Raw genomic sequence first — 25,185 nt, forward strand, 5'->3', positions numbered from 1 at the left:
TATCGGAACAGCGCAATTAATTTTTTGGCCTGATATATCTTGACCATTCTGGCTTCAGATGCAGTTTCCAAACACTTCACTTTTGACATATATCATCGAATTCTTACTAAGTCAATGAGTTAGAAATAGCTTGGTTCCAAATATGGACGTTTTAATTTATGCAGGATTTTTGGGCGTCACAGTACTGCCTATTATTTGCTGTTGAGAGAAACTGCAAAGGCAGTTTGATAAATAGGGCGTTACTGTGCAATGTCATAAATATACCCTGTTTCCAAGAATCTGTGCTACGATCCAGCAAATTTCGCATTCAAGATTCCAGTGAAGTTAGGTGCTTATGTGAGTACACACAATGACGACAGTAATATTGTATTTTTTTAATAAGGATGTCCGTATTTATAAATTTATTAATAACATAAACAATTTTACACATTTGATATGAATAATACTGTCTTCTGGCCCAGTGGACAAGGGTAAACGTGGAAGCACAAATTTTGCTTCACTTTACCATATAACGATAAATCAGAGCAGGGCGATGTAATGAATTTCAGGCGATGTGCAACTTTGGATCAGAGTGAGAGATGGGCCATGAAGTCTTTGGAGGGGAGAGGTCGAAGATATTCTATTCCAAGATTTGACAGCACGACCGTACATCCTAGTAATTTTGGTGGCATGTTATGGGGTGAGAACACCGCCAAAATTATCTTGAAAACTTTATTTAAACTTATCTTATTATTATTATTCCATTGTTTTGTGATTTAATGATAATTATGTCAGTATTTGGCCATTATTTTGCAATTATTTGATCATTATATGGATATTATTTTGACATTATTATGAACTTATTTGGTAATTCAGTTGTTTTGACATGTCGTAATCATGACCAAATAATCGCATAAGAAAGACCAAATAATGACATAAAAATGACCAAATCACCAAATAATGGAATAATAATGATGAAATAAGTTCTAAATCAAGACATCAATGCCGAATAATGGCAAAAGAACCGAATTAACATAATAATGTCAAGATAATATCAAGATAATATCAAGACAATGTCGTAATCATGACCAAATAATCGCATAAGAAAGACCAAATAATGACATCCAAATCACCAAATAATGGCATAATAATGATGAAATAAGTTCTAAATCAAGACATCAATGCCGAATAATGGCAAAAGAACCGAATTAACATAATAAATTCATAATAATGTCAAGATAATATCAAGATAATATTGTAATCATGACCAAATAATCGCATAAGAAAGACCAAATAATGACATAAAAATGACCAAATCACCAAATAATGGCATAATAATGATGAAATAAGTTCCAAATCAAGACATCAATGCTGAATAATGTCAAAACAACCGAATTACCAAATAAGTTCATAATAATGTCAAAATAATATCCATATAATGATCAAATAATTGCAAAATAATGGCCAAATACTGACATAATTATCATCAAATCACCAAACAATCGAATAATAATAATGAGATCAGTTTAAATAAAGTTTTGAAGATATTTTTGGCGGTGTTCTCACCCCATAGCATGTATCATTCAAATTTCATTGTTTTGCATATTGCTTGAAGAGAACAATTTTTCCCTGAAATTGAGCAGAAGTGGCGATAGCACATAATTTAGTGAATATGATAGGCAGATATTAGGCTTTGTTCAAGTCTGTGATTTGTGAGAACGCGATGATCTGTGTTCTGCTTTCATGTGAAAAGCGTGAGTGGGGTGAATGCGTGAGTGGGGTGAATGTACACGGTCGTTTCTCCCAGAATCATAACTCACTACTGCGCAGACTCAAAGGTAACGCGTTCAATCGCGCTAGAAAACCTGGCCTGGGCAGCCAAATTCCAAATAGATTTTTATGAAATTGGAGAGACATAAGAGAAACTATTACAAATGATTTTCATTTTTTAAAAATTCACCGACTTGAACCAAGTCTGGGCGTATATGACAGGCAGCTGTCTTTTTGCAGTTTCAGACTGGTAAGATTACCATTGAAAAAACAGGATGTTAAGGGTCATATAACAGGGTCATAAGAATTGCCCATTATCCAATAACTAACGCTAACATGTGGTTAACCCTTTTGCCACCACTATTTTACCAAAGTCAACAGTTTTTCTTTGGCTATGTTTGACGTCTGTGAAGGAAAATGTGGGGTATAGTTACATGTGTCCCGAAACTGAAAGACTTAAACTTTTGCTCGAACTTTCCTCGAGGAAACTCAACCATTCTCAACTGAAACTCAAGAATAAAAGTCGGGAGTTATCGTGCAAATTTGATAATGGAGAGTCAAATTTGTACTGAACATTTACCAATATTTGAAAGTCAAAATGGCCTGAGGCTATGTCTTTATTACCTTTCCTTTATTACCTTTATCAGTTTAGGCGAGGAAAAAATCATTTTCACAAATTGGTAAATACCTACTCGAAGAACTTCAAAATGGGCTCCTCTACAAGCAACAGATAAGAAATTTGTCGGAAAATTTTAAGTCAAAATATCTATCCTCGAGTACGGTCACCCCTTTTGTGGAGTGATCGTGCCCTGGGGCACATTCAACTTTAATCTGGTCACTGTAGCGAAACAAATTTGCCCGTTCTTTTCACTTCACTTCCAGATTCAATACGTAGTTTCTTGGGTAGCAACCTATCGTGCTGCTTCGCCATTCGTATATCAAAACAAGGCATGGAAATTTATGTTTTTTTTTTAAAGGGTATTATTTTCCCGCGGATGTTTTTCAATCATGTAGTCTAAACGCAGTTTCATACAAAAAAAACACACACAAAAGAAACATTATTACAATCATTTTCTTTCACATAAGACGACAGCTGCAGGTTCTATACATTGTCAAGTCTGTATTGGTACGTTGGCGTAATATCGTCTCCCTAGCCTTGTCTGCTAGCAAAGGGTCGGACCGTCAGATCTATGATAAAAAATGTAAAGAATAAAAATTGTTTTAAAAATAGGCTTTGCTGATTTTGCAAACAGAACACTGCTGAACATGTGAGCTTAAGTGTAAATTTCTTGTAAAAAATACGATCTATCTGTATTAAAGAAACATTTGAAAGGAATGGAAAATCGGATATCTTCACATCTTGACCACCCCTCCCAAAATATATCGGTGTGTCTTATATTTTTGACAAGACTATACAGGACCCAGGGTTGGTCGATTTGTTGTCACTTCGGGTAAGATAGAACTTGACTCTACGGCGGAACGTGGGCGGATTCTTTTCACACTCAAAACTTTGATACCAAAGTGTAAAAGCTGTCCGCTCCACGTATACTGCTAATAATTGGTACAAGGTTGCCGTGGATATAATGGCATGACAGCTCACAGGCGCCGCACGCGCATGTGCCAGTTGTATCTTAGCGTCAACGGCTACCCTTCAAAGTAAGCTTACCGGACATAGTTTGCCCAACTGCCTTTTTCGGTGTCTTTCATATGGTGTTTAAGTGTAATCTCTGACACCGAAAAGCTTACCGAAAAGTTCAATTCGCTCCACTCTATGTTATCATTATCAAAGTGGCACCGCCCTCGTGCAGGTGATGAATGATCTTCGTGAAATATTACACATGATGTCATAGGTGGACGAGTCAATTCTCGGAAATACCTTCACGGTAGTTCAGAAGAGATTGGTTTTTTCACGTGCTCGTAATAAACGCTACGTCCCGAAGACCGGCTTCACAACTTCGGAGGGAGGACGCTGCGGGCACAACCAGCAATACAGCATGGAGGTGGTCGTTTTAGCTATCCTCGTTGCCATGGCAAACGGCCACCGAAGCCACAGTGGTAAGTCCGTAAATTCTTATCTGTGCATCGTAGGAGGCTGAGAAAGACTGGGACTGACAAAGTCGGTAGCAAGAGTGTGAATTTTTTCGGTGAGCTTAGAAAAGTGGCACGGCTTTTTTCAAGTGATATGCTTACATATATTTCATACCGTTGATTACGAACACCTAATGATTATTCAATACTAAACTACCATGCATTCTTGTGGTCGATGGTCGTAGAATCATCTTCACGGAATCGGTTGGATCGGGAGTTACCTTGTGCAACACCACCACCGTGAGAAAAACTAACGAAGTGTGACTTGACTCAGTAGGTACGCTAAGCCGTGAGAACGTTTGTAAATTTTTATTGGTTTCAATTCAGCAACCACGATAGGATATCAGAGAGACATGTGTTTAGGTCTTTGCAAGCTGTGCGACCGATAAGGACAGAGCAGAGACCCTCAACGGTCAATGGACAGAGCATTTACTTTCAAACCAATACAGAAGTTTAGCTAAAGCGTACTCAGAGGTCAGGGGAACGTTTTTGGGTGTGATAATAAGTTTAACTTCATAATTTGCTGTAGGAAATCCAGAAATTCATTTTCAGAGAATGTGAGACTTTATTATATGACTTCAATGCTAAATCCATGGCAAAAAAAAATCACCAACTAAGACACCGACGCTGTGAAAGAAAAAGCGGAAGACAGAGGGTTTAATGTCTGGATGTGATATGCCACAATTCACAGACACCCCCCCCCCCCACCGCCCTCTCCCTCGAGATGCCTCCCATAATACCAGAACAGGTTAAACTCGGTACTCAACACCCTCCTTTTTGCAGGAGTCACATCATGTATCTCTGTTTCTCACAAATGTACGTGAAGGATTAAAGGGACAAAGTCGGCCAGTTTTCATGAATTTTGTTTGATACGAGATACTACTTATATTGTTTGACATGTTGAGATACTGAATGAATGGGTGACCATGTATATATTCGAACCCGGTTTTAGACAAATTAAATGAAACCACCGCAAAAATGAATTAATGGTCATGACCATTAATTCATTTTCACGATGGTTTCATGTATCGTGTCTTAACGGTTCGAATATATGCATGGTCACCCATTCGTTCAGTATCTTTCAACATGTCAAACAATAAGTAGTATATCGTATCAAACAAAATTCATGAAAAATGGCCGACTTTGTCCCTTTAATGAACATTCGTTAAGTAAATCTTGGTAAAAGCGATTGGATTATTGATCCTTACGCGAAGGGTTTCCATGCAACCATGGTATTTATTTGAAATAATAACATTTAATTTAAACTAAACGTATTGTTTATTCTTACATAGGTCAACTTTGTTAAGTGGCATCCCAACTAATCTGCAGTATCTTTTAGTCAGGCACTAGTCTGGCTCCCGTTTTGTAAATTTGAGTCAAAGAAAGGTTCACATTTCCTTGTCGTCGTCACAAACTTAAATTCGTTTTCTTCGATGGGGCGATTGATGACGTGATAACGGGACCTCGCCGCTAAAAACGTTCCTAGGCATTACTTTCATGTTTGAAAGTAAAATGTTTTGAACCCCAGCGGTTATTTCAGGCTAGCAATAAACTCGACTGATGATGCCAGGGAGTATGGTGGTTATCTGTACGAAGTTGAGTACAACAGTCCCAGTGGGCCGAAGACATTGCAGAGCGTGTTCATTCTAGATTGGTAGTATGAAAAGTTACTTAGAATGTGTTTCAATAGGTGCATGTGGCGGTGTGGTCGGTCCATCACATGTAGCGGTCAATCCGGTCGGCATGGCTTTGAAAGATATACCTGCTGGTCCAGGTTGTGTAAATAGTGCATTGGCCCTTTACGAGGACAAGTAATCTTGTACAAAGGTAGTCTATGATTTAGTTCATGAAACCGAAACTTCCGCTGACATCATTCCCGCCATGCATCTAAATTTAGACCATCACGGATTGGCCATACTTTAAGGTCGTTGTCCTGTACAATCCTTGGAGGGTGAAGACTGGCTATTGCATGGGAAACTACGTGATGCTATCGTGACATGACCATCTACATGTAAAACAGTGACCGTCAACACGGGACGGTTATTATTCAGACCTCGACCGGGGGCAGCCATGCATCCAGCCGAATTTGAGAATTAGAAACCATAATCTGAGCTGTTTATTACCTTTAAAATACTACTCTAAAAGTATTTTGTTTTGTAACGAAAATTAAAATTATATCATGGAGAACGAGAAAGCTATCCTTTACCGCTCTCCTGCTACGATTTGAAAATTTCTGTTCCCAGCTACCCACTTGTCTCCCCTCCCCTCTCCACCACAAAAAGTCATAACGGGCCCTCTCCCCGATTAAAATTTAAAGGCTCCCCCTTCATCTGGGCTTCACTGCGATAGCTTGAAACCGACCTTTCTGCACCGTGTAATTTTGACTATGCTTTCGATAAACCTCCGAAAAGAACCCTACGTTTCTCTCGGCCAAGTGATCGCTTTTTTGAAGTTTTGAAGTTTTATGCGTATTGAAAACACGATAATTTATCACTCACCCGATGATGTTGAAAGGAAAATGGGTTACTTTTCTCACGTCCCCGTTATGGCAAGATAGTAGTGTGAGAACACAAGTGTAGGATAAATTTTCTCGCACTCTATACCATTATCGCGCCGGCGAAATGTATTTTCGTTTGACGAATGCTCATTGGTTATTCGCCATATACCCGAGCCGAATATGCGCATTATGTGTTCGCCATGTACTGAAACAGGAGCTATATCGCGGGTAAAAGGCACTTAAGTGGGTCTTTTGTGCAAATCCTCGCCCTCTGCCGATGACAAATAAATGGAGACGGGATGTCATGTTGTTTAATTTTGACTAATACGCGGTTGGAAAATTATATTTCTCTTTACGATGATGTTGAGGGTACAGCAGTGAGAAGAAAACCATCATCATAAACATGTTTGGTACTGCATCCATGATGTTGGTGAATATCAACTATACTTTCGAAGGGCAATGATGTAAATAAATAAAACGTTATCGATTACAAGGATGCTTTCTACAATAAAATAACTACGATAACTGCAATTTTCTAAAGTATTCAATGGACGCGACAAAAATAATCCCACACCCTAACACGCCGTTTCTTTGACCGTCAATACCAGGAAAACAGAACAATGCTCGCCAATATCTGTTTAAGCAAGATCTTTGTAGGCTGCCCCTGCTTTGGTCTACGCATTCCGTGAAAATCATGTGAATTAGAAGAAAAATTGACTTTTCTTTTCAAATTTCTGGCTGATATTCTGTTTTTGTTACCAGCTCATGGTGTGAGCAGGTTTACCCGAAATGATGTTTGCAACGCTGTATTTTTAAACTTTTTCATAAAAATATACAAAAAAATATAAAAAGGCCGTAGATGGCCGTTCTACTTCCCAAATTTGGATTCGAAGTTATAAACTTCTCTCTCTCTCTTCCAAATCTCGTTTCTATATTTATAAGTTCCGGACTTTTTTCTTCCAAAATTATGTTGCTAGATTTGGAAGGTCCCGACTTCTGGCTACAAAGGCCTCGAAGGGCCAGCTCTTGAATATATTAAAGTCGGGCCCGTGCTTTTCTTTTGCACACAAAATGAAATACGACATGCGGGAGATGAATAGGGACTTCTGATAATGACAATACGCATATTTCGTAAAGTAGTCCGGAGCGTAAACTACTCCGCCATTTTCTAAAAAGCACAGCAGTCATGAGTCATGCCTTCATGTATCAAATCTTACTTAAATTAGGAAAGGATTCAATTAAAACGAAAATAATCACCTGTATTTGTTTTATTGCGACTCAAAGCGAAAGATGTTTTTTTCTTTTCCTGAAACCATTTTACCGTGAGCTGGTGTTAAGAACGATAATGGATCAAGCCGTGGATTTCATACAGTTTTATCAGATGGGCCGACAGCACAATTGACGGAGACCTGAAATAAATGATACTTACGGTAATTTTATTGTCAGACTTCAGACAAGGTGACATGACTGTAGGAGCGGTCGGGAGTACCATATTTAGGGGCATTAATCGAGCGACGGATGAAATAGTAAGACACTATTTATAGAGGGGATATCTGAAACTTGTACACCGCGACGTGACACAGTAAGTGAGCCTACCCACAATTCTCCATGATCAGTACACACGGAGATCACTCACTTAAGTGAAGCAAATTTCTTCTGTACAGAGAACAACTCGGTCCATATTTCAAAATTCTGGCAACTTAGTTCTGATAATCATGATTTTCTGATTTCTCACTGTGAATAATGAGAAGATCAACCCCTTTTCCGCGGAGGAGATAGCAATTTTGTAATTTTGTCGACATAAATTTTGGACAGCCATACACAATATTTTCAAGGAAACTAAGGGAAAAAGTTGCATCTGTGTTGGCAAAAGAAAGCGGGTATTGATTTTTTTAAATGTTTGTAACAAAGGAAATTTGCATGTCTGACAGGTGGTATAATGAGACCATCTTAGTTGCTGATAACTTTACCTTGAAAAGTGTGAATTTTTCAGCACCTCCAAACATCGACTTCTCATTCAATTTACTCTTGAATTTTAAATATAATCAATAATTTTGGAACATGATTTTAACAAATAATCCTGAACTTAAATTGTAAGATAAAAATCGTTAAGAAACTGATAATATTGAAAAAGCCTTTAGCAAAAAATGTCTGAGTGAACAAATCAAGGGGAATTGTGGGTAGCCTCACTAACTGTGCGTGAGGGATGTTCTGTATTTTGCGCATGGCGCAATTATCAAAACTCCGATGAGTAAAACGAATACCCCTTTGTCGTGTCTGCTTAATTATCATTTCCACAAGTTTTGTCAATCACGCAAAAGATCGTCAGACCCACAAATTAACGCTCAGGAAACACGCATAGATCATTAATATGTTCTTTAAATAAGTGAAAGAGTTTCTGTCAAAACTCTGTAACATTTTGAAATACCATACAAGGTGTTTTACTTCAAAAAATTAATATTTCAATCGCGTTCGCAATTCAACTATAAATTTTGAGTTTTTTTTCAAAAAAATCACGAACTTCCTTCCGCGATCATTGATAACTTCAGCGCCGCGGTGATAGACGCCAATTTGTGGTCGCCACTTTTAACGCCCTTCGTAGCCTCAGCCTTACAAAAATTAAAAAAAAACACGATGCAGTGGTATAACATATTTCACAATGGGTCACACGGCTTCTAAAAGCGGTATCGCAAGAGAATTAGCAAATAAACTTATAACAGGCATCTCTTGTCCGGTTACTAGGACAGTGTGAAAACTGTTACGTTAAGTTCACTTGCCTCGAAGGTATAACAGTAAAGTCCTCAAGTTATAAGTGATTCACGGTTGTTTATATTTTTATCTGTTTAAAAGACTAGCTTATCTCTCTCCATGGCAATTTCATATTAGAGTTGATAGTTGTATTTGACCGGAAGCAAATACATATCAAAATGTGGTTTTCGTTCTTGAATTCCACGGTGTAGATTTTGCCACGTGTATGAAATGATTATACATATCTGGAGCAGCGATATCTCCAAAAACTACACCATAAATAATAAGAAGTACAATTTTTTGTAGAAGATTTAAAACCTCCCAGAGGGTGTTCTAGAATTTACATGAGAATAATTTAATATTGGTCTGATTAATGTTTCGCAGCTATTGCAGAAAGAGCAGAATGGTGTTTTGTCAATGTTCCTCCTGTATAGAGGTCGTGGATCGTGTTTACAATGAGGTGAAAGATTGTTACAACACAGTTTAATTGAGGGTAATTTTAAGAAGAATGTTTAAACTGTAAAACTCGAGTACTTTGTGCTGTTTTCCATTATATTGAAATACTGCGTAAGGTTCCGTTTTATGTGGATAAGATTTGCCATGTAAGCTTATGATGTTTTTAATTCCAAGTCGGCCAAAACTAGGAAAATCAAAAGGGTATACTCGTCTCTGACAAACAAGGTTGGCAAGTTTAAAAAATGGAGATTTACTCAAGAAGTGGCCTTTTCAGGGCTTAATCTTTGGATTGCTGTAACTATGACGACCAGAGGCGAACGAAACAACGCTCGGCACCCGTGACGGAATTCAACCTGAATTCTCAAGCGATGACAGAATTTATAACACAACTTATTAAACTTACTGTATGTCATTTTCTGACCTAAATCAAAAAGAAACGAAAAGCGCGTTACATGGCCGGTGCATTGTTTTCAGGACCTAGTATTAACATGATTGTCGATGTTGTAGTGTTCCAGGCTCACAACAGGTTGTTTTCCCAAAGATAAAAAGGGCACCCTGACATGGTGCGATATCGAGACTGAAAAAGTTATTCAAACTTATGACATGTGGAGTTTCAAGTGAACTTTAAAAGGCTATTCATTCTGGTAAGGTCAAAAGTCTGAAATCGACTAGACGTAAACAACTCATTTCAGAGAAAAACAAGTCTGAACTCATATTTTATCGCAACTAGCCGGGACCGTCTCTGTTTCCAACCAGACATTCTCAACAGTTTGACTTTGAATTAGGTCAGTCCAGCTACTGTACATGTGCTCATGCGCTGACCACTGTGTGAAACTGTATAGACCGGATTATAATGACGAGTTCGACAAGGTAAAGATTTGTCGAATTATACCAACTGACAATAATGGATCATTTTCAAAGATAAGAATGAGAAATAGTGCAGGCTCCGCCGTTATATGCAAAGATTAATTCGACAATCGATTTCAATAAGTTTTATACTTTCCTGCTGAAGATCATCCGTGCAAGATCGAAAAGTTGATAGTTTTTGTCTAATACTGGTTAAACTGTATGAAAACAGAATCTCGCTCCATTTATAGAACTCGTTATGATACTTCAAGCTCCGGTTTCATAACCGGGCTGCATCAATAACGATGTAGTTGGACTAATCGTATTCAACAAATTTAGTGTTGTCTTGTCAGCGTGCTACAGTTCTGAGAAAATATTGGCTCGGACATGTTTTTCTCTGAAATGGGTTGTTTACATGTAATCCGCGTTCAGACTTGTGACATTACCTGAAAGGATTGCCTTTTAAATTTCACTTGAAATTCCACATGTCACAAGTTTGAATAACTTTTATATCAGACCGCCTTTTCTTGTATCGACAGATGACATCATCATCGCACTATGTCAGAGTGTCCTGCTTATCTTTTGAAAATCAACCTGTTGTGAACTCGTAAACATCGACGATGATGAGAATAGTTTGTCCTAAAATCAGTACAGTGCACCGTTTATGTAACGTGCTTTTCGTTTGGGTCACAACATGACCTGGTAAGTTTTAGACTTTGTTCAAGTCGGTGGATTTAAAAAAAAATAAAATCATTTGAAATAGTTTCTCTCGTGTCTCCTCTATTTCATATAATTTTATTTGAAATTTGGCAACCTAGGTCAGGTTTTCTTAGCGATCGAATCGTGCGTTACCTAAAAGTTTGCGCAGTAGTTTCTGCATGATTCTTGAGAAACTCCCCTGTATAGAGTACACCCCACTCGCATCGCACTCACCCCATTCGCGCGTTTCAAATGAAAATAGAACACAAATATTCACAAATCACAGATTTAAGCCAAGTCTAGGTATAAGTTTAATAAGTGGCATAAAACTGTTCGTGCCTGACAATTCCTGAATTCCATCACGGGTGCATGCTGGGCGGTGTTTCGTCCGCCTCTCGTCGTCGTAGTTACACCAATGCAAAGATGGCAGCCCTCGTAAACGACCACTCTCTCTGAGTAAATCTTCATTTTGAGAATTTGCCAGCCTTGTCTGTCAGAGACGTACCCTTATGATTTTTTTAGATTTGGTCGACTTGGAATCAATAAGCTTTATTCAAACACATATTCCACACATGTACATCGAGCGCCTTTCTGGACGTGTTATAACTTCTACAAAAATTGACTTCTTGTTGTGAGACCAAGCGATCATGATTTTACTTTTGAATGATCCAGTTGAATATATATTCATATATTCATCTCATACTCATGACAAAATATTTTAGCTACACGATGAAAATGAACGATAGGGAACCATCATTTGATAGTTGCTATGGGGAAAGATAAACTAGAGGCGCACTGTTGTAGTAACCGGATAAAACATACACTCGGCTTTAAATGGCAACGGCGTCTTTGTTACAAACAGAACTGGAAGTGGTCAATCTACCGATAATTACTGATAATTGAGGACTGTCAATTTATACCTTCGAGAGAAGTGTCGCAATCTTTCCACCTGTTGAAAGAAATCGAAAAACAAGCAACCGTCAACCTGAGAGCCGTGTGGCAGTGTTTCTAATGTTTTACATAGCATTTCATGATGTACATCTGTAGTGCATGGTCTGTAGCGTTTCCAACATTTTGGTACACAATCCTAGGTTTGCCGCCGAAGCACACGGATATTATAGACGTCATCAAAAATTACGAAAAAGCTGACCAAGAGTGCAAGGAACAAGGTAAGCTATTGTAAGGAACAAGGTAAGGGATCTCACAATTTTGAACAGACGCATAGACGCTAAGTTCACAGTTATTTACAGATATTAAAAGTTTGACTAATTTTGACGAATACAATCATACGTGTGTATCACTATAGACACATGCACAGATATACACGTGTTTACATACATACATACATACATACATACATACATACATACATACATACATACATACATCAAAGATTTTTGGCCTCACCACGGGACTGTGGTTAAAATTTATTCGGCACCTTCGTGGTTTTTGACAATTTTTATCGACATCGTGCAAGAATACTGCAACGAAGTTCTGATTCTTCTGACCAGTCCTCGCAAGATGAATGACAAAGTGTGTCACTTTGACGTCAATTGTGATAACAGAGTTTGCTCTGTCGTGATTATTCATTCCTGAGAACGACAGTCAACACAAAACTGGCTTGATAAGGGCAATACTTCATCACTTAGGTATGCCGATTGTTAACGAGGTCACCTGATAACCCGAATGTTGACATGATTACTAGAAACATCCACGTTTGACAAACTTTATGCAAATAGTCATAAGCTTACAACTTGTTATTAGACCTCAACCTGTTTAAAATCGGCTAAAGAGATTGGCTCAGTTCTCAAACTATGCCATTTTTGAGCTAGTGATTGATGTCTTCGCACAGAGGACCGACAATGATTAGACTTGCTCCTAGTCTGTGGGGATAAAAATATCAAAGCATATCATCGATTGAAGGACTAAACATAGACCGTCGCGCTAAGTTGTAGGCTGTTGCCTAGATCATGGTGTGAACGCCTTGTAACTCATCAGATGCCGAGAAAAGCCAGGTGACGGGGCCAAGTCGAGACAATGGTAACAGACGGAGCCAATCTCTACGTCAGATTTTAATCAGATCATGCTGAATGGCTCTGAACAAGAAAAGTAACCAAAGATGTCTGCTAAAGTCTTCATAGTTTTTCAAAAGAGTATATACACTGAAATGACAAGCGATCGATTAAAACTCGAATCCCGTGCAGGTTGTAGATTGGTCCACCGAAAATATTCCTATGATTTACGAAAAAAGAAACCGATTAAAAATTATCCTGTAATGGTTATGTGCAAGTAGGGCGAATATGTGGATGAAATGTGGATACAGTGGATTTCTATTTATGGTGTGTCATCAACTAATTTTAACGAAGAAAAAATAGACTTGGGCTTCATAATTGCATGTAATTTGCATGCTTATCATGCACGAAACAATTATATGAAACAATGACCGCCAAGTAAAACTCTCTACAAGAACTTTTTATTCTAACATATTTCGTACATTTCTCGAAAGACATCGATAAAGGTGGATTTATTACGTGTTTGTGGACCCTAGGCACTCTTTACAATCTTCAAAAAATCGATCATAAGAAAATATTGGATACCCATGGAACGACTTCCGTACAAAACTTTGCTCAACCGAACGGCTTACTAACCGCTTGAGAATAACTGTTTCGTGATGTTCTTTTTGGGGTTGATTTTGAGAAGATACTATAAATGGCATAGACAAACACCATTAAAACGTCTTCGTCCTATTGACACAGAATATATTAATATACATCAATGGTTTTCAGAGAAACAATTGACCTACGTCATCATGAAAAAAATGGTTGAGACTTGTGTCATTGATCTCAAACCTTATTGGGTAGTCATTGTTTCGTGTCCGATGATATACCGGTACATACAAATCGGCACTAAGGTACGAAAAAGGTTATTTCTAATTTGGTTTGTGTTTTCTTTATAGGCCTACACATCGAAAAAACCACGTGCTTTCATTGCAAACATTTGAACTATTTATACTTGATTGTATATTTGTTTTAATGGGCGAGCTATTCTTCCGGAAGGAACATTGACACGGCTTTCAATGCGTAGTGATCGACGGTACTACTGTGTCAGAAATCGTTTGACACTTTCTGATTGGACAATATATCTCAAGCTCTTTTTGAAAAATGTGGACGCTTGTGGCATAAATTTTACATCTATTTCCGATGTCGACAAAATGTTGTGCGAATGTTTGTATTTGGGACACTATAAATTTCTAAAGCGTAAACGTTACCTGACAATCCATCCTGCAACAACATATTTCTTGTAGACACTAGAAATATGCCACGATATGATACCAATGAACTTTAAAAGTGACAAACACAGTCCAAAAACCATAGACTTCGTCCGAGGCAATTAAACACCCCGGCATCATACAAGTCGTACAAAACTTAGAAGTTTACATCAAATACCTTTTCACTTATAGGATCATGTAGGCCTAATCTCTGTGAACGGATGACAGGAAGGCGGTTGACATTACTCATAAGTAGGGTCACATTTAAGAGAGGGGTAGGATCTGCAGCTGAGGGCGTGCCTTTGAGATGAATTCCGGAATTGGATGATTGTATCTGTGGTCAGCTTACGATTGCACGTTGCTCGGAAACAACTATTTTAAACATTTGCTCATTCTGTAATCGCGAATTTCTCTAAAAATCTCTTTAATGTAGTGCGTGCCTTGAAATTGAAAGACTTAAGCTTTTGTACATGTTTATGCTGTTGCCAATCAAATGGCGGCCATATTTTTTATGTTAACTCTTCTGTGGGAGGGGGATACTTTTCCGAGATTAATACGGTTACAACACAAGTTTCTCTACTGTTTTAGAATCAGTTCGGACGAACTTAAGTGTAGAATCAAAAATAGCCTAAAATTATAAAAATTTATATTTTTGAATCAAAAAGGGTCATAATGCTTAGTGAAGGAGTCGAAACTTTAGATGAACGGGTTTTCTATGCTATCTGCAACAACTCAAACTTTTAAAGGCCGATGTCTTTGTTTTTAGTTGACGTTTAAATATCTTGGAACTTTCTCAGACACCCATAATGCATGAAATGAAATTGCCTTTTACAGAATTAAAACCACTGATATACATTTGTGACAGAATGGGGAATTTCAGAGTAAATTTAACAGTTTTCAGATCATTAAATTTTCCTGCCATTCTTCTAAAAAACCTGATCATATTACAAATTAAACAGTTAATACGACATTGAAGTAGAGGATACTAGCGGATGACAACATCTTGTTTCTGTTAGGATTCTAATGCATGTAAATATGAGCACGTTCAGCGTTTCTGCATATTTGCACGGAAGCGGTCACATCTGAGATGGGCATCCGTGAACAATTCATCTTGTTCAAACACTTGTACATGCATTTTCAGTCCCTGAGGGATAATACTTGTACGCATATCCCTCGGGCAGTACATTTATTTAGTCTAATTTAGTTTAAAAGGAAAATCATGACAACAATAAAGAAGAGTTGAAGCTCATTAGCCCTCAACCTTTTCACCACCATGGTTTGGCCCAAAGCTATTGTTATCAATGGTGAGCGTAGGCCTGTTTACAAGGAATTAGGGGTGACCAGGTTAAGGTAGTGTGCACCTCGAAATCAAAGGACTTTAACTTTTTCTCAATCTCGTTGAAACCTTAAACCATTCTCTTCCAAAACCAGGAAAAAAATCAGGGATCAAATTTGGTGCAACAGAAACAAATTTCCCAATATTTACCGACACTTGAAATAATTCAAAATGACCGCCGTCTCCGAGTTAACTTTACGAATAAAAAAATTGAATTTTGGATTTTCACAAAAATTAATTGGCACTCAACGTTTAGTTACTCCATGAGCTCGAGCTTCAAACCGAGCCCCTACAAGTGGTAGCCCAAATAGTATCGTAAAAGTTTGAGAGTCTAATAATCTGTTACCGAGCGAGGCGCAATCTACCTCAACGTGCTGATCAGTCGATGGCATTGACTGAGAATTGGTGGGAAAACAGGAGTAACTTCGAAGTGCCCAATGACTCTCCAAGCTAGACTTGGTTCAAGTCGGTGAATTAAAAAAAAAAAAAAAAATTTGCAATAGTTTCTCTTGTGTCTCTCCTATTTAATAAAAAAACTTATTTGAAATTGACAGCCCCGGGTCAGGTTTTCCTAGCGATCGAACGCGTTACCTGTGAGTCTGCGCAGTAGTGAGTTAGTTCCACCCCAAACATCGCGTTCACCACATTCACACGTTTCAAATGAAAACAGAATACTAATCATCGTGTTCACCCCACTCAAACATTTACAAATCACAGACTTGAACCAAGTCTATCTTCACGCTTGCAAAGTCGGTTGTTACATAATCGGAAATTCTGTCAGCTTTCTTTTTGACGAAACTTAAAACAGAAATAAATTCACTGTATTACACACACAGATTACCCAGGCGCTGTTTTCGAACTGCCCGGAGCGTCTGGGACCTGCTGTCACCATGGTAACGTGGAAAGTAATGTTGCTGAACAAGACTTTGACGAGAGCAGAGATTGTCCACCTATCAATCGTTGTCTGCGTAAGTATTTGTGACATCAGATTCCTGAAGTTCAGATGCTCTACCGCTGAGCTAGCAGATCAGTCTAAGTTGGTTTTGGGCGTGAGGTATCCTTGCTGGCCTTTTCTCTTCCCCGAAGGAGACCTCAGATTCAACACTGCTTATTCTCCTTATTTTTCCCCATTAGTCTCTCTCCTCTCTCTCTCTCTCTCTCTCTCTCTCTCTCTCTCTCTCTCTCTCTCTCTCTCTCTCTCTCTCTCTCTGATCATAAACTTCAAAATAATGCCATAAGAAAACGAACATTTGCAATTTGGGTCATACCTGAACGATATTGTCGTTTTCGCAGAGGGACCGTGCCTGAACTATGCGATACTATTTTACATAAAGCTTGCAGCTTTCACTCAGAAACAAATCCTTCCAAATATAGAAATCCCGTGCGGGGATGGGGATGGGGTGGGGGTGGTCAGCATTCAGCCCCGGTTCGGTCCAGGTGTACACGTACACTGGAGACTTCCAACTACGAATCACAAACTCTACATTTTCCCGTTAAATTGAGGGTCTAAGGTATAAATTTTGGCCCAAACACTGGCATCAAAACTATATATTTTCTGCAAAATATGGGTCAAAATCGTCTTTGGGGTAAAATCAGGCGTTGCAAGTCAACATTATCAATATTGCCTCGGTCAAAATCTACAAGAGGCTGAAAAGTGGGTTAAACTGTGTTCTCCTGGGATAAATTCCAACGAGAGAGACGGAGACAGAGAGAGAGAGACAGAGAGTCAATCAGATGTAGAGAAGCTGTTTAAGAGACGTCAGCGCGACTGCGAGCGTCTGTAGAACAATTTTAGATTAAATTCACCGACTTTCCAAAAACAGCACCATTCATCATGTAAAATCCTTGCTCTTTTCATCAGAACCAGGGTACGTTGGCTGTTACAAAGAACATGGCATTGGTGAAAAACAAACGTTACCCTGCACTTCTTGTCAAGCCGTCAGAAAGACCAACGGTTTCGTTGAGTGCAAAAGACACTGCAGAAAGAGAAGTTGCAGCTACGCCTTCATCCTCAACGGAACTGACTGTTATTGCAGGAACGCCCTGCCGGACCATCGAAACAAGGTCTCAAATTTGGAATGCGTTCAAAAGAGTGGAGTGTGTTCACAGCCTCAAGCCTGCGGCGGGGAGAACCGATTTGCTGTACATGAAAGTAAAACATGGTTTCATGATTCTCTATTATACACGTAGGGTTGGATTTATCTAATGGGGCATTATCACTGTAATATGAAAAGGACAATAACTGTGATAATATTTGTATGCTATAAAGCAATATTTGTACGTTAATAATCTAAATATGCCCATATATGGCCAAAGGGGTGTTCCTTGGTGTTCAAAATGCCCATGTGAGGGCGTTGTTTTTAAAAAGCGGCCACCCGCTAAAAATCTGTGATTGGTTAGATTTTCTCTTTCCATGGTAACTGGCAAAATTGAAACAGGTGACAGTATACCTTTAACTTACCTTCTTATGTACACCACGCGTTGCCATGTTCACAAAAGGAGTTTTGTGGGGATAAGAATTCATTTGTCAACAGTAACATCGGCCGTTCAACACGTACTTGTCAATGCCGGAGTATTTTTGCCTTCGGAGATTTTTGGCTTCCGCCCATGGGCGAAAGCCAAAAATCTAGACTACACATGTACAAACCATGCTGACACCGAGCGTCATGTTATTGATTTTAACAGGGGGAAATATGAATGAAAATGGATCGAATGTTACAACAGCAGATGGAGAATACAATAACGGATTGAACCCAAAATAGTATTTTCATAGAAATTTCTTTTAAACACAAGTTCAGGGTTGAAGAGTCACTTGCGCGGAGTCTCACCACAGGCGCCCGTGGGTTGGGTAGTCTGCTAGATCGATCGATTTTCTGCTCGATGTATCGATCCCCTGCTCGATCTGCCCGCCACTGTATTTAGGTTGCAGTGTCGGGCGGGATCGGTAGATCGAGCAGACTACCCAACCCACGGGCGCCTGTGAGTCTCACTCATTTCAAGGAGTAACACAAATCTCAAGCGGGAGGGGATAAAATGTGGATATGCGCCAGCTCCCCCTGTCATTGTTGATAGTCCAACCCTTTGATCTCACTGTGCAATCCATATGATGAACGACTTTTTTGCATATTTGGAACTTTCCTCAACTTTCATTTCAGCTGCCATTGGTGCATGTGGTGGCGTGATGAGCACGTCCAACGGTTGGATCTTCTCGCCAAACTACCCCGACGCTTACAGCGGCGACAACGACTGTATGTGGATCGTCACCGGGCCAAACGGCACCGTCTTCAACGTGACCCTCAAGATGTTTTACCTCGACCCCATGATCAGGATTCCGATTTCCGACAAGGTGGTATTCTTTGACTTGAAGGATCGCGGTGACGTCACCCTTACAAGTGAGAAGAAGGATCAGGAGTTGCGAGGATGTCAACCACATGAAATCGGCGTGACTACACAAAATGTGTTAAGAGTTCACTTTAGATCGTCATTTTCATCGAACGGTCAAGGGTTCGCTGTGCGTTTTGAAGGTAATATTACGGTAGAATGCCCCTCGGGGACAGATATTCGGACTGTCAAACTTTTCCAATTCTTTTCTGATATACCACTTGTGGGGGCTCATTTCGAAGCCCTTGGAGTAAGAAAAACTTTCACCGTCTTAGTTTTTTGAAAATCGAAAATTTAATTTTTCTCCACAGAGTTAACACAGGAATGGCGGCCATTTTGAATTTTAAATATCGGTAATCTTGAGTAATTTGTTTCTGTAGTACCAAAATTGCACGGTGACCCCCGATTTTGTTCTTGATTTTGAAAGTCAATGGTTGAAAGATTCCTTGTGGAAAGTTTGAACAAAAGTTGAAGTCATACACTTTCGAGGCATACGTACTACCTTAGAAAACACCCTGGGGACAGATATTCGGACTCCCAAACTTTTACATTTTTTCAGATCTACCACTTAGGGCTCGTTTTAAAGCTCTTGGAGTAAGAAATGTTTTCACTGTCTTAGTTTGTTTTTCATAACTCGGAATAATAGTTCCCTGTAGAGCTAACACAGGGATGGTGGCCAGTTTGAATTTCAAATATCGGTAAATGTTAGGTAAGTTTTTCTCTGTTACCAAAATTTGCACGGCGAGCCCTGAGTTTTATTGATTTGGTGAGAATATGGCTGAATATCCAATTTATTAGGAAAGTTTCAGCAAAAGTTTAACTCATTCACTTTCGAGACGCCCTCTATCTTAAAGCAGTCAAGAAACTACCTTTGTACAATTAACAGCAGGGGGGAGGGTGGAAGAGAAAATATTTTTGTCAATTTTTTTTCGCAACCCTCCCAATAACGTTAGCCAAATTTTTTGGATCACATCTTCCCCTTTGGTAAGAAAATGTTTGGATGCCCCATTCACTAATATAAATGTAGATCCCACTGGTGCAGACATCCCATAAGCTGCTACTGCTCTCACTGAGTATATATATATATATATATATATATATATATATATATATATATATATATATATATATATATATATATATATATATATATATATATATATATATATATATATATATATATCTGTGTGTGTGTGTGTGCGTGCATGTATGTGTATGTGTGTGTCTCAAATTAGACATCCGTATATATGTATATATATATGTGTGTGTCTGTGTCTATGTGTACGTCTGTGTGTGTCTGTGAGTGTCTGAGTGTGTATACGCAGACAGACAGATAGATATATGGCACATAGATAGACAAAGATGTGTATCTGTGCATTTATATATGTTTGGCAATTGATATAAATGCGCTTCATTAGAAAATGGTGATTAGGACGGCGACTGTGTGCAAGCAATTTGATTTTGGGATTCCACCCAAAAGTGTCATTTCACTATACATTGTTTCACATAGTGCATATATTTAATAATTGACGTAAATTTACCCTACTAGAGTAAGGTGATTAGAAGTGCTTAGGTGTGCAACAAATTAATAAGATATTGAAATTTCATCAAAAAGTTATCAGTGTGTTATACATATGAGTCTACTGAGCAAGCTATGAAAAAAAATCGGTCTAAAATAGAAAGGGCTAGATCTTTTTAATCGACTAATTTGCCTGAACGTGTTTTTCTTTAGCCGCTTGTCCATCTTTTCAGTTCTCCACGATAATCTGTTGCTCCCTTTTCTCATTCCAATACCTTGATAGTTGATATCCAGACTGTCAGATTTTTATTCTTGATTTCGACAGGGAATAATTTAAAATTGCCTTACGGAAATTTGCAGCAACAGTTTAAACTACTACCGTAAAATATGAGACCAACAAACAACAACAACAACATCGTCAACAACAACAACATCAACAACAAAAATAACGAATTCTGCATTGAGCATGGCCAGTGTATATATTGACTCCTTGCTGTCTGTTTTATAGCAATACCTGACGGTAAGGACGCTGGTGGCAGGCTAACAACCCTTTCAGAAGATAATGGCGGTGAATTGTTAACATCTGAACCTACGGGCCAATCAGAACATTCTGAACGCATGGACAACGACTTTCCTTGGACCAGTAAGAATCTTCGTTGAAGTTGCCAACTTGTAACACGATTTTATTTTCATTATGAGAAAGAAACCGACAGAAACAGTTTATTTTATTTTTTTGGTACCTGAAGATAACATTTTTTCTGGCAGATGTAGTGAATAAAATAGCAAATATTCTGGTCCGAAAAATCATCATCAGATTAATCACATATTAGGTAATTCTTGGTTTCTCATGGTAACGCGATCATTACGTCAGATGTGGTTTCCTTACCTGAGGGAAGGAAAATGTTAAGGAATGCTATGGAATTATAATATGTAGCCCATCTAGTTCCTGTTCTTCACACAGTCCCATGGGGGGGGGGGGGGGGGGGGACTTAGTCTCCAATGTTTTCTCGTGTTTTTATTACGAAATACGCATGTAGAGAAAATAACAATGTAGCTGAAACATGAGTGTATATATATATATATATATATATATATATATATATATATATATATATATATATATATATATATATATATGTATATACGGAAATGAATAAAACGCAAAATGCAAAATGAAAGCCAGATCAGCACGCACACTCTGACCAAACTATCATACTGTCCTCGCAAATACAATCAAGTAATCAAGTATAAGCAAGCGTGTACATCCTCGTGTGTCAGCTACATCGATATTTATTAAACTTGTGTATTTTGTAAACAAGCAAGAAAGCAAGTAAATAAACAATAAACAACGAGAAAACATCGGAGACTGAGGCCCCTGTGATTATGCAATTCACCATGTGCGATCACCATCATCCTGTTTGCATACGTAAACAATAGATATTAATAAATAATTTGTGTAAATGATCAGTGTTATGGTGCTAAACGTGTTAGATGCTAGCATCGCGACACAGTGTTCACTACATCTCCTTTTCAGCGATTGTTGATGTAGTACATACTAAAAACACAAAACAACAAAAACCAAGAAACAAGATCTGGATCTCGCCAAGAGCCACAATGCCTGAAGGAACTACTCGCGCATGCTCACTAAACAATTTCATGAACGTCAATTTGTACACGTTATGCATCTCCTGATCCTTGTCTCAATAAACTCAAGTCACCGTGTATAGTCAAGATTTTTCTTTTCATGCATCAGTTCCAGGTTTCCAAATCATAGTTGTCTCATTACTGGTTTTGATCGTGTTTATGAATTTGGCTGCTCTCTTGGTTAAACCAAGAAAAAGGTAAGAATTGTCGCTGATGATTTAAAAAAAGACATAAATGTATCGCTACACCTGGCTGACGGACTCTTAGTTTGAGGGCGCACTCGATGTTGTGTACATTTTTTGTGACAGCTATCTTCAGTAACATACATCCTATTCACATCGCCTTCTCCGACTCGTATACAATGATAGATCTGAATATTAAAGATCCATTAGCTGTAACTTTCGTCATTTTTTAAATTTTGTTTGTTCTGTGTATCATCTGCAGGTTCTGGTTTGAATCCCTGAACCATGGAGAAATTCCTAATATTTAGCTCATAAATATACCCTATATGCGTATAATCTGCATTGTCATTGCTTAAATTTTGTATTCGGGTCCGGACTAGAATACATTTATCAACAATAACAATGGTCATTTCACATATACAGGCTGTGTTGGCAAGCAGGACACCGGGCATTGGTCATGATGATCGGATTATAGTAAAATTCTGTAGTTAATACATTGAAACAGAGTAGTGAAAAATTAGTCAAAAGTTACAGCTAATGTCCCTTTAAATAATGCGTTTACAAAGTGATTATTGACAAGAAAAGGTTCACTTTCCGTCGTCATACCTGACTGACTGCCTTCCAGTGCTTTCATGACTGCTGCAACAACTTTGTAACCACGAACTTTTCCCTCTCTTCTGAGAAACAATTACAAATCATCAATTCCGCTTTCAATAGTTACAGCTGTAACATTTGATAATATTCTCAAATCTCTTCCGTACTACAAGTTCGTGCCTTTTTTCACTCCGAAACTACGTTAAAATGCGGTTCTCAACAATAACATTGGGCATGTGCATAACAAGAAAGAGTGTCGACAAGTTGAACGCACGGCATTTCGACTTGACTTTTACGGTAGAACAATAAAATGTATTTTACAAACAGGACAACTGAAAATACACCACAAGTTACGGCTGGCTAATAGCCTCTTAATGGGAGGCAGTCGTCGGTTCTGCGCGTGTGCGACTGTCTTGTTTACAAACAATGTATACATGCATGATATCTCGATGCATCAAGTCAACATAGTTGTAACATTTATATTTTACAATATTCATTGTCAACAAACATGTTTTAACTTTCATCAGTCGCCAACGTACCCTAGGTACAGTGTTTACATCAGTCGTAGGGGTCCCTGGCAACCTTGGAGCAGAGTTCCGACGACTGCCTCCCTTTAATTTTACAATCTTTGCTACTCAGTTATATCATGACATTTCTTTCATTTTATTTCTGTTGTTCTATAGTTTTTTTGTTTTTTATATTTTTTTTTTCATTTCTATTTCAATAGAATGAAGAAAGCAAACGACAAAAAGAAACCTTTGTCGAATTTCAGTGGACAGTCCCCTCAACTAAGACGCGCTCTTCCGAGCGATTTCATCTCGGGAAGCTCTGGAGGAAGCCAGAGGCATCACTGGGACAGCAGTGAGGCGGCGTCGCCAACGTGGCGTGGAAACGCCACGCTTCAACAGAACCGAGAGCGCATCTCCGTGAGGCATAGCAACCAACCCTTCATCGGCCTAGACGCCCTCGACGATGATCATGACTACGAACAGCTGCATTCCAGGTCGAACAGCACATCGACCGGTGCTAGTTATATTGAACCAATCTAAACGGACTGAGGAGAGTACTGGGGAGGGCAGATCTAATATTTTTTGCAGCGAAAATTCAACAATGTCAAGTTACTCCATAGACCTTTTAATTTGGAGGGTCAACGGTGACTCGCCAAAGCATTGAGAACTATCGAGCCAGCGGCTTTCACATCCTTCGGAAGAGTATCACTTCAGTCTGAGACTCGTCAATTTGTTAGATTCGTGTGGCAATTCACAACAGATAAATACTGCCTGTGTTCGCGATGACCGAGTAAACACCCCACATTTCAACATGCCTTCTTGTCTATTACATGTAGTATTCATGATAAACTTATTCATGGCAATGTTTTCAAAGTATATGTTTGCTTAACTTCATTTTAGTATTCAGAAACGATGTACTGATGTTTTTGTTCGTACTCTTCTCTCATACCTACGAAGAGTTTATTTGAGAGATGACCTGTAAGTCTTATTTTCGTTTTAAAAGTATGACTAACATTTTGTAATTTGGCCAAAACAATACTCGGATATCATTCTCTGAACTCTTCCTTATGTACTTCATATTTTATCCTCGCCAGAGATTTTGTGTTGATTATGAAAGATAACGTCTGGCAGCTTTAATTTTGGAGATATGTTGTTGCCATTTACCTCAACTACTACTCAGATATTTGATTTTCATAGGAAAATAAGCGTTTGAAAAGTAACATTAATTAGAACACGATTGGAACTAATTTGGGATAATTGGATGGTGAAGTAATATCATTTAATCTACAATGTAATCTCATCTGCTTTTCTTTTCAAGTTATACACTTGTCTCTATGAATAATTTGCAATATTGAAAGATTCACCTATAGGGCACCTAACACTTTTGAGAAACTTGAAAAATATGAATATCCAATTATCCTAAATTAGTTCCAATCGTTTTTTAGGTCGATTCAAGAGGGAGACATAGTCGCTCTTTGGCGATTTTCTGTGTCAAGAATTGTCTCAAAATTGAGCACATATATTCACCTCAACGTCAGTGAAGTTGTACATGGTTACACATAAACCATGCTTCACTATGTGTTGTATGTTGAGCTTCACAGCTTATTAAACCAGCTTTTAGGAACGGACCATTAGATCTTCGGAGGGGTGGCCGGGGGTGCCGACATAC

The 25,185-nt window shown here is 38.5% G+C and overlaps 2 protein-coding genes across 2 annotated transcripts in view; both read left to right on the top strand.

Moving 5' to 3' along the window:
* Nucleotides 1-25,185, top strand: part of LOC139143758 (puromycin-sensitive aminopeptidase-like) — a 539,468-nt gene that overhangs the window by 478,361 nt on the left and 35,922 nt on the right. The gene's annotated exons all lie outside the window — the stretch shown is intronic.
* On the top strand, nt 3,570-24,771 carry LOC139143757 (kremen protein 2-like). The gene is made up of 8 exons (XM_070714301.1): nt 3,570-3,804; nt 12,175-12,252; nt 16,524-16,655; nt 17,549-17,839; nt 18,843-19,211; nt 21,096-21,230; nt 22,341-22,428; nt 23,735-24,771. The coding sequence occupies exons 1-8, from the start codon at nt 3,744-3,746 to the stop codon at nt 24,054-24,056; spliced, it is 1,476 nt and encodes a 491-aa protein (XP_070570402.1). The 5' UTR covers nt 3,570-3,743; the 3' UTR covers nt 24,057-24,771.

The sequence above is a fragment of the Ptychodera flava genome, chromosome 11 (genome assembly GCF_041260155.1).
Source record: "Ptychodera flava strain L36383 chromosome 11, AS_Pfla_20210202, whole genome shotgun sequence".
Taxonomy (NCBI): domain Eukaryota; kingdom Metazoa; phylum Hemichordata; class Enteropneusta; family Ptychoderidae; genus Ptychodera; species Ptychodera flava.

Coding starts and splice junctions, on each gene's coding strand:
- LOC139143757 (XM_070714301.1), top strand. CDS start 3,744: ATGGAGGTGGTCGTTTTAGCTATCCTCGTTGCCATGGCAAACGGCCAC. Junction 3,805..12,174: donor CGGCCACCGAAGCCACAGTG/GTAAGTCCGTAA, acceptor ACACAATCCTAG/GTTTGCCGCCGAAGCACACG. Junction 16,656..17,548: donor ACCTATCAATCGTTGTCTGC/GTAAGTATTTGT, acceptor TCTTTTCATCAG/AACCAGGGTACGTTGGCTGT.